Below are 10,621 nucleotides of genomic sequence, written 5' to 3' on the forward strand. Positions count from 1 at the left end.
AAATAGGAACGATCTCGACAATCTCCTGAATCCCGCTGAGCGCCCTGACAAAATTTTAAAATAAGCTGAGTAAATCACACTCCCTTTCCACTGCTAGTTTCTCAGCCTCAGTCAGGTATGATCAGGGAAAAGGGAAGACACTCTGAACTGGATGAAAAGTGAGCATTTAGATGAGACTGGACTCGACTGCTCAATAGGTGAAAGTGACTCTAAAGCTGTAAGATGAGCCCCAAGCTGTCATCAGGGGTATGGCACAAAGATCCAACAGAGCCCCGTTGCAAGCAGCAGGACGAGAATATTCAGCTTCTTTATAACTGTTTCCTAGACAGCATGTTACAAAACAGACCCATCACTTTGCCAACAAAGGTCCATATGGTCAAAGCCATGGTTTCTCCAGCAGTCATATATGGATGCGAGAGTTGGACCATAAAGAAAGCTGACCACTGAAGAAGTGATGCTTTTGAACCGTGATGCTGTAAGGAGATCAAACCAGTTAATCCTAAAGGACATCAACCCTGAATATTGGAAGGACTGATGCTGAAGTTGATGTTCCAATACTTTGGCCACCTGATGCAAAAAGCTGACTCACTGGAAAAGACCCTGAAGCTGGGAAAGACTGAGGGCAAGAGGAGAAGGGGGCAATGGAGGATGAGATGGTTGGATGGCATCACTGACTCAATGGACATGAGTTTGAGCAAACTCTGGGAGACGGTAAAGAAAAGGGAAGCCTGGCGTGCTGCAGTCTATGGGGTCACAAAGAATCAGACACAACTGAGGGACTAACACTTTTCATAGGTATTTTGTGGATACTCTTTAGCAAGCTGAGGAAGTTCCCCTCTACTTCCAGTTTACTGAGAGTTTATCATGAATGGATGCTGGATCTTGTCAAATGCTCCTTCTGATCTACTGATACCATCTTAGGGTGTTTCTTCTTTAGCCTGCTGATGTAACAGATGACACAAAGTGGCTTTTGTAGTACAGTCCCAACAGCGTGGAGTTCTTTTGTACACTGCTGGAATCCCCTTACCAGTATCTTCTTGTAGATTTGTGCATCTATGCTCATGAGAGGCATCAGTCTGTAGTTTTCCTTCACTACAGTGTCTCTGTCTGGCATTAGGGTAATACTGGCCTCACAGGATGAGTTAGGGAGTTTTCCCTCTGCTTCTATTTTCTGTAAGAGACTGCAGAGAATTTATATCACTTCTTCCTTAAATATTTGGGAGAATCACCAGCCAAACAATCTGGCGCTGGTTTTGGAAGGTTAACAGTTGATTCAAGTTCTTTAGTAGATACAGACCTACTCTACTATCTGCTTTTCCTTGTGTGAGCTCTGGCAAACTGTATCTTTGAAGGAATTTGTTCATTTCATCTTAAGTTTTCAAATCTGTGGGCACAGAAATGTTCATAATATCCTGCAGTATCGTTGCAATGCCAATGGAATCATCTGCAATAGCTGCTCTTTCATTTCTGATTCTAGTAATTTGTGTTTTTCCTGTTTATCTTAGATAGCTTCAGTTCAGTTCAGTCATTCAGTCATGTCCAACTCTTTGCAACCCCATGGACTGCAGCACTCCAGGCTTCCCTGTCCATCACCAACTCCCAGAGCCTGCTCAAACTCATGCCCATCGAGTCGGTGATGCCATGCAACCATCTCATTCTCTGTCATCCCCTTCTCCTCCTGCCTTCAATCTTTCCCAGCATCAGGGTCTTTTTCAATGAGTCAGTTCTTCACATCAGGTGGCCAAAGTACTGCAGTTTCAACTTCAGCATCAGTGCTTCCTATGAATGTTCAGGACTGATTTCCTTCAGGGTTTCTTCTCCTTTCCGAGTACTTCAGAGCTCCCCAATGCTATCTGTGTTACTAATCTGTAGTCTACCTGGACTGTGGTGTGAGAGCAGACGTCGTGTGGTTTCTGCTTTTAAGGTGCGTTATAAAGTGTGGCTCATCTCCGTGAATGTTTCATGCAAGCTTGAGAAGAACATACATTGTGCTATTGTTGGATGAAGGCGTCTGTAAATGTCAATTAGATCCAGCTGACTGATCGTATTATTTAGTTTAACTATATATGTATACGCTTACTGATTTTCTGCCTACTGGATCTGCCCATTACCAACAGAGGGGGTGTTGCAGTCTCCAGCTATGTTAGTCGGAGAAGGCAATGGCACCCCACTCCAGTACTCTTGTCTGGAAAATCCCATGGACAGAGGAGCCTGGTGGGCTGCAGTCCATGGGGTCACTACGAGTCGGACACGACTGAAGCGACTCAGCAGCAGCAGCAGCTATGTTAGTGGATCCGTCCGTTTCCTTTGGCAGTTCACTCAGTTTCTGCCTCATGTATTTTGATGCTCTGTTGTTACGCGCATACACATTAAGGACTGTTATGTCCTTTAGGAAAGCTGACCCTTTATCATTATGTATTGCTCCTTGTATTCCTGACAATCTTCCTCGCTCTAAGTCCACCTTGTCTGAAATTAACAGCTACTCCAGCTCTCTTGATTAGTCAGCACGGTCTATCTTTCTTTACCTTTACTGTGTGTGTATGTATGTGTGTGTGCACACGCGCGCACATGCTCAGTCATACCCAACTCTCTGCGACCCCATGGACTCTAGCCCACCAGGCTTCCCTGCCCATGGGATTCTCCAGGCAAGAATACTGGGGTGGGTTGCCATTTAGGAAATGGGATCTCCAAGGGATCTTTCCCACCCAGGGATTGAACCCAAGTCTTTCACAACTCCTGCACTGGCAAACTGATTCCTTACCGCCAGCACCACCCAGGATAACACACTTTTAATATATCTGTATCTTTATATTTAGTGGATTTCTTATAGACAACACACACTTGGGATTTTTAATTCACTCTGACAATCTTTTAAGTGATTTATTTAGACCATTAAAGTAGTCACTGATATTGTTGCTTTAATAGTTATCATAGTTTTAACAATTTTCTATTCATTGACCATGCTATTTAGATTTTTGCCTTTAGTCTTTTTCTGCCATCTCTGGTTTAAACTGAGGATTTTATGTGATTCTATTTTCTCTCTTCTGTTAGCCTAACAGTTACACTTCTTCATAAATATTTTTGTCGGCTGCCCTAGAATTTACAGTTAAATACACTACACTGCTTCACAGGTAGTGCAGCTGCCTTACAGAGTTTTCCCAATTCCTTCCAGCTGTCCCTATAACGTTACTGTCATTCATTTTACTTATCCACAAGCTAATCACTGGATACACTGGTGTTATCACTTTCAATAAACTGCTATATGTTGGATTAAAAATAAGAAATTTATTTAACCTTAATTTATTCAGAATACTTTTTCTTTTCTTATGTAAATCTGAGTTTCTTACCTAATTTTCCTTCTCTCTTTAGAACTACTTTTAAAATTTCTTGTCAAGCAGGTCTATTAGCAACAACTTACCTCAATTTTTGTTTGTACTATATAGCACAGGGAACTATCTTAAATATCTTGTAATAACCTATAATAGGGGTTCCCCGGAGGCTCAGGGTTAAGGAATCCCCTGGAGAAATGGCAACCCACCCCAATATTCTTGCCTGGGAAGTCCCATGGACAGAGGAGACTTGCAGGCCACAATCCACGGGGTCACGAAAGAGTCGGACACGGCCTAGTGACTAAACAACAACAGTAACCTATAATGGGAAAGAATCAGAAAGAGAGAAGTAGATGTAACTGAATTACTTAGCAGTACTAATTGACTGAAACTAATATAAGATTATTGTAACTTTAATGGCATTTTCCCCTACTTTTCGACTATGAAAATCGTATTTTCATTTCGTACTGGGCCCCAAAACTTAGGTAGCCAGCCCTGGAAAAATTTGAAAACATGGAACTTCCTGGACAGCAAGTACAGAATATGAAGGAAAAAGTCCCCATCACCTTGTTCTTTTAAGATCTAGACATTAAGTTAACAAAGCTACATCAGGTTCTCTTAGTAACTAGAACTCTGAAACTGGCTAGCTACTCACAGCCAGGTACTCCTAGCTAAGACTTGATTCTCCCATGGAAAATAAACAACTTCAGAAAACATTAACATCAGAGAAGGCCACTCTGTGACCATAATGGATAAAGAATTAATAAGATCACTCTGTAGCTATGTCTGAACAAAGACAAAAAATGTGAACTCTGTCCAAAGCATAAAAATGACTGGACACTCCTCACCCTGGCTAATCTGAATGACTTGCAGCTTTACCAACTGCAGCATGAGCCTCACTCAAATCTTTTTTCATCCTGTGTGCTCAGCTGCTCAGTCGTGTCCAGCTCTTTGCTACTCCATGGATTGTAGCCTGCCAGGTTCATCGGTCCGTGGAATTTTCCAGGGAAGAACACTGGAGCAGTTTCCCATTTCCTGTTTCAGGGGCTTGTCCTTCTACATATGACCTATTCAGATATCCAGCCACAGGGCTTCCCTGGTGGCTCAGTAGTAGAGAAGCCACCTGCCAAAGCGGGAGACACAGGCTTGATTCCTGCTCCGGGAGGACCCCACACGCCTCAGAGCAACCAAGCCTGTGTGTGCCACAGTCACTGAGCCTGCGCCCCAGTCCGAAGGCGCTGCAACTGCTGGAGCCTGGGCGCCCTGGAGCCTGTGCACCGTAGAGCCCGGGCGCCCTGGAGCCTGTGCGCCCTGGAGCCCGGGCGCCCTGGAGCCCGTGCGCCCTGGAGCCCGTGCACCGTAGAGCCCGGGCGCCCTGGAGCCTGTGCTCCGCAGCAAGAGAGCCACTGCAATGAGAAGCCCAACTCGAGAGGAGCCCCCACGCTCCCCAACGAGAGAGAGGGCTTTGAGCGACAAACACCCAGCACAGCCAAAAATAAACAAATAAATGTTTTAAAAGAGTGATCTAATTCTGTGCACCTGAGGTCCAAAAGGAAAAGGAAATAAAAAGACAGCAAAAAGAAGAAAGGAACTGGATCATTACCACCTCACAGTAGCAGCTAAATGTGACCATTATAGTAACTGACAAGAGAACTCTGAAATATTCATAATATTAAAGATTCATAATACTAAAGTAAGATTACATGAGCTTTTAAAAATTAAATACTACACCACATACACAAAACTAACTCAAAGTGGATCAAAGACCTCAAAAATGTCAGTTAAAACTATACAACTCTTAGAAGAAAACATAAGGGAAAATCTTCATGGTACTGGATTTGGCAGTAATTTCTTGGATAGAACACCAAAAATACAGGCAACAAGGACAAACAAGTGAAAAAAAAAACAGGGCTTCACCAAAATCTAAAACTTTAGTCCACCACCTTTTAGAGTAAAAAGGCAACCCACAGAATGAAAGAAAACATTGTCAAATCACAAAGGGATTAATATCCAGAATATATAAAGAACTCCTAAAACTCAACAACAAAATAACCCAATTCAAAAATGGGCAAAGGGCTTTCGACAGACATTTCTTCAAAGAAAATACACAAATGTCCAAAAGCACATAAACCAATGCTCAACATCACTAACCATCAGAAACACAAGTCAAAACCATAATGAAATACCACTGCACACCCACTAGGAGAACTACGCCTTTTTAAAAACCAGAAAGCAGCAGGTGTTGGTGAAGAGACAGAGAAACTGAAGCTCTGGCACATCACTGCCAGGAATGGAAGACGGTCCAGCCTCTGTGGGGAGCGGGATGGCGACTCCTCAGAAAACTAAGCACAGGATTACCATGAGATCCAGGAACTCAGACTCTGGGCATATCCCTGAAAGAACTGAAACCAAGGCCTGGAACAAGTATTCATGCCCCCATGTTCGCAGCAGCATCGCTCACAGTAGCCAGGAAACAACGCGAAGGCCCCCTGACGGGTGAACGGGTGAGCAAAACAAGGCTGCGCACACAATGGAATTTTATCCAGCCTTAGAAAGGAAGGAAATTCCCACACGCCCCTCAACACGGATGAAGCCTGAAAACACGCTCAGGGAAATAAGCCAGACACAAAAGGACAGATACTGCGCAACTCCACGTACACGAGTTACCTGGACAGTAACATTCAGAGACAGAAAGCAGAGCGGTGGCCACCGGGAGCTGGAGGGAGCGGGGAGCCAGTTTTGATCGAAGGGAACAGTTTCAGTCTGGAATGGCGATAAAGTTCTGGAGATGGATGGTGGTGATTCACAGCAGTGCAAATGTGCTCAGTGTCACTAAAGGCACACTCAAAAATGGTAAACTGTAAGCTACGTGTATTTTATCTTTTTGGCAAAACAAAAAAAGTTGAATAATGTAAAGAACTGGCACCGTGGCAGTCAGAGAAGAAAACTAACAGGAATCCAAAGTGGAAAAGAAGTTAAAACTGTCTCTATCTGCAGACGACATGACATTATACACGCTGCCGCTGCTGCTAAGTCGCTTCAGTCGTGTCCGACTCTGTGCGACCCCAGAGAAGGCAGCCCACCAGGCTCCCCCGTCCCTGGGACTCTCCAGGCAAGAACACTGGAGTGGGGTGCCATTTCCTCCTCCAATGCATGAAAGTGAAAAGTGAAAGTGAAGTCGCTCAGTCGTGTCGGACTCTTCGAGACCCCATGGACTGCAGCCCACCAGGCTCTCCCGTCCCTGGGGTTCTCCAGGCAGGAGCACTGGAGTGGGGTGCCACTGCTTTCTCCGACAGTGGAGCACCACTCAGCCATGAAAAAGGATGGAATGACGCCACATGCAGCAACAGGGATGGACCTAGAGACCACCTCACTAACTGAAGTCAGAAGGCGAAAGAAAAATACATTCCACTTATAGCAGAATCTTTAAAAAAAGATGCAAATGAACTTATTTACAAAACAGAAACAAACTCACAGACTGCAAAAACAAACCTACTTTTAAAACTAAATGAAAAGAGAATTGGTGACAAGTCCTAGAGAAAATCAAGCATTTATACTCACTCTAAATATGAGCACTTCAAGGAAGGAAAGCCAAAGACCGGAGACTCACTAAGCTGGGCCACTGTCTGCACTGGCTCTGCAGCAGCAGCAGAGTCTATCTGCCATCCAAGGGTCCTGGGCCAGGAGAGGTAGGGCTGAGGAGGAGCAGTGACCATAGCCATCTTAGTGGTATCTCCTGGCCAACTCTCCCAAAACTTCCAAAGACCGGAACCTCACTAAGCTGGGCCACTGTCTGCACGGGCTCCGCAGCAGCAGAGTCTATCCGCCATCCAAGGGTCCTGGGCCAGGAGAGGCAGGGCTGAGGAGGAGCAGAACTAAGGGATTCTAGAATCAGTGTCAAAACTGAGCTGTTTCCAGGATAGTGGACCAAAAAGATAAAGCTCCTGGATACTAAAATATGGGTACTTTTCTCAATCCAAATAAAAGTATATCTGATTAATCTAAAATACAGCCAAAATAGACCAGTGGAACTGCACAGAGTTTCAATTAAATCCCACAAATATATAGTTACTTAATTGTGTGATTGGGCTTCCCTGGTGACTCAGATGATAAAGAATCTGCCTGCAATGCAGAGGACCTAGGTTCAGTCCCTGGGTTGGGAAGATCCCCTGGAGAAGAGAATGGCAACCCACTGCAGTATTCCTGCCTGGAGAATTCTATGGACAAAGGAGCCTGTCAGGCTACTGTCCATGGGGTTGAAAACAGCTGGACACGACTGAGTGACTTTCACTTTCAATTTGTGACTAAGGTCGGAAGCAATCAGACATCCAAGTGAGAAAAAAAAAAACAAACATCCCTCCTACTTTATAAGACACACAGAAAATGAATCCCAGATGAGCCACAGGTTAAAGAGGAGGTAGCTGCTGCTCGGTCACTAAGGCGCGTTCTGCTCTTGGCAACACTGCGATGGGACTGCAGCGCGCCAGGCTCCCCTGTTCTGCACTCTCTCCCGGAGTTCACTCAAACTCATATCCCTTGAGTCAGCGATGCCATCCAACCCTCTCGTCCTCTGCCACCCCTTCTTCTTTTGCTTTAAATTTTTCCCAGCATCAGGGCCCCTCCAATGAATCAGCTCTTCGCATCAGGTGGCCAGATGATAGAAGGAGTAAACCAATGAAGCATTTGGAGAAAAGCACAAGAGAGCATCTTCAGAACCCTGGAGTAACCAAAGATTTTTTTAACAGGACATAAAAAAAGTCACTAGTCATAAAAGAAAAAATTCTGATAAAGTGAACTATATTAAGAATTAAGAATTTCTGCTCACAAGATATCATTAAGTGAAAAGGAATCCACTGAATGAAAAAAAGACTTACTATATACATACACATATATATACATATATGTGACTAAAGGATCATATCCAGAAAACACAAAGAACTCTTGCAATCACTATTAAAACCATAAACAAGTTTAAAAATGGGGAAAAGACCTGAAGACTCGTCACAAAAGATTCCCAAATGGCCAAAAAAATATGAAAAGATGCTCAAATTCTTATCATCAGGGAAATGCAAATAAAACCTTTTGTTCAATAAATACCATGACACTTATCAGAATGTTTTTTTTTAAATGCTAAGTATTTGTACAGATGAGAAGCAAATCAAACCTCTTCTACAGTGCCAGTGGGAGTGTAAATTGGTACAACCCACTTTGGCAAACTACTTCAAAGTATCTACTATAGATGAACAAACCCACAACCTATAACCTAGATGTTCCATGCTTGAGTGCAGACCTAACAAATGGATACACACATTCACCAAAAGCCATGTACAAGAATACTAGTAAACAGGGCCTGAACATAACTGAAGCACCCACCAACAGTAAAATAAGATAAACTGTGCTAGGGCCACACAGCGACAGCATTCTGGATGAACCACAGTCACATACAACACAGAGGGATTTCACAAGCTCTGATGAGTGAAAGAAATTAGACACAGGACAAAGCATACCATAAGGTTCTGTGTCTGTGAGTTCAAAGCTAAGCCCAGCTGTTAAAGCCAGGAGAGTAGCTCCTCCTGGTGGAACAGAGAGGACCCAGACCAGGAGAAGGGGCGGGCCTCTGGGACGCTGGCCGCTCTGCTTCTCAGTCTGTCCTCGGGACTGCAGCAGCGTGCTTAAAGCGCCTCAGGCTGGGCATGGATGATTACGTGCTTCTGTTTATTTCAGCTTCAAGTCACAAATTTAAACTAAAATGCCGTATCAGAGTCCACCAGTTCAGAACTTACATCTCTTTATTCCAAGGTATGACTTGGCAGAGTGTTCTCAATTTTCTAGATCAGTAACTACCCAAACTAGGCAATTCTCAACCAGCATTTTCCACCTAAAACCAAGAGACTGACTGAGTTTGAGGGAAGGGAGTTAGAAGAAGGAAGAGGTAACCACAAATGCCCCATTTACATATTTTACATTGTTATGAAAACACAAACACACACAACCATAATGTGCTCCAGTGCCATCAGGAAAAGGTGGAAACATCAAAGGAGGTTGCTAAGGCCAAGCCTGCTTCCCGACCCCTGGCAGCAGCACAGAAGGACAGGGGACCAACAACGGATGGCTCCCTTCAGATGCTGCTTCCAGAGCACAAAGGACTTCTGCTCGGGGCCCTCAACCCCATAGACCTTGGGTCTTCACACCAAACGCCAGGTTTCGGAAAGGTGTGTGCTAACCAGGATGAGGGTCCCGGCCGGGCGGGGAGACCAAGCTTGGCCCTTGCCCAGCGCCTGCGAGGGCGGCCCAGGTCCTGCTGGATGCCCGCCTGCACACTTGCCTACTGTGCCAGGCCACAGGGGGAGCCGGGCCACGGGGGTGAGGCCTCTAGGGGGAGCCGGGCCACGGGGCTGCGGGCCACGGGGGGAGCCGGGCCACGGGGGTGCGGGCCACGGCTGCAGGGTGGGCTGCGGGGCCGTCGTCCGCCGCTGGGAGGGTGACCGGCTCAGGACGAGCCCGGGGCGAGCAGGACGCAGGTGGCACCGAAGCACTCCCGGGGGCGGACAGGTGACAGACGGAACCGCGCCAGGACAGGGAGCAGCTGGGCGAGCGGCGGGGACGGGGCCTGGGGGAGAGGCGCGCCGCGGGGACCCTAGGGAAGAGGGGAGGGCAGGTGGACCGAGGCGGGGAGAGGCCGACGAGGCGGGCGGGGGGCGCTCACCGTGGACTCCCGCACTTGGCTGTGAAAGTGCTGCTCCCGCGCTGACACCTCGTCCTGCCCTTCCATCCTCCTTCATGCCCGCCGCCTCGCCGCCCGCGCGCTCCGCCGCACCATCGCCTACCGGCTCGAGGGCCTGGACGGCCGCCCCGCCGGCCGGGACGGGAATGGGCGGACAGTCGGCCGCTACACGGACGGTGACCAGAACCCCGGCTGCTGTCTCAACCGCCGCCTGAGGAGAAGCCGCTCGGTGTGCCGAGGGCTGGCGCGTCGCGGGCCGGGGCGGGGCGGGGGCGGGGCGTGACGTCAGAGGAAGGCGCCGCGCGTCAGAGGAGCGCGCCGAGGGCCCCTGAGGGGGCGTGGGGCAGGGGGCGGGGCCTGGCGGGTGGGACTTGGGGCCACGCCCCTCGCGGGAGCCGGCAAATTCCAGCCTAGAGCCGGGCGAGGAGCTAGCTGTTGGGGTCGGGTCTCGCGTGAGCGCGGGCTAACGGGGGCGGGCGGCGCGCCGGGGACGACCCTGTGTGGCAGCTGCAGTCCGCTCCCCTCACCAGCACCGAGCCGCCAGTTCCCTGGGCGGTGTCGCTGGGAG

General features: G+C 47.5%; 1 protein-coding gene across 6 annotated transcripts in view; it reads right to left on the reverse strand.

Annotated features, from left to right (window-relative positions):
* The window catches only part of LMBR1 (limb development membrane protein 1), a 129,930-nt gene extending 119,644 nt beyond the window's left edge, over positions 1-10,286 (reverse strand). For 5 of the 6 annotated variants that reach the window (XM_027969067.2, XM_042249085.1, XM_060415231.1 and 2 more), the window contains exon 1: positions 10,036-10,286. In XM_027969067.2, the coding sequence (XP_027824868.1) occupies positions 10,036-10,101 (66 nt within the window). In that variant the 5' untranslated portion in view covers positions 10,102-10,286. Of the gene's footprint in view, positions 1-5,687; positions 5,845-10,035 lie in introns of those variants that run through there. The other variant, XM_027969065.2, reaches the window with a different exon arrangement.
* Between the last annotated feature and the right edge of the window lie 335 nt (positions 10,287-10,621).

This window comes from Ovis aries, chromosome 4 (genome assembly GCF_016772045.2).
Source record: "Ovis aries strain OAR_USU_Benz2616 breed Rambouillet chromosome 4, ARS-UI_Ramb_v3.0, whole genome shotgun sequence".
In the NCBI taxonomy this organism is placed as follows: Eukaryota; Metazoa; Chordata; class Mammalia; order Artiodactyla; family Bovidae; genus Ovis; species Ovis aries.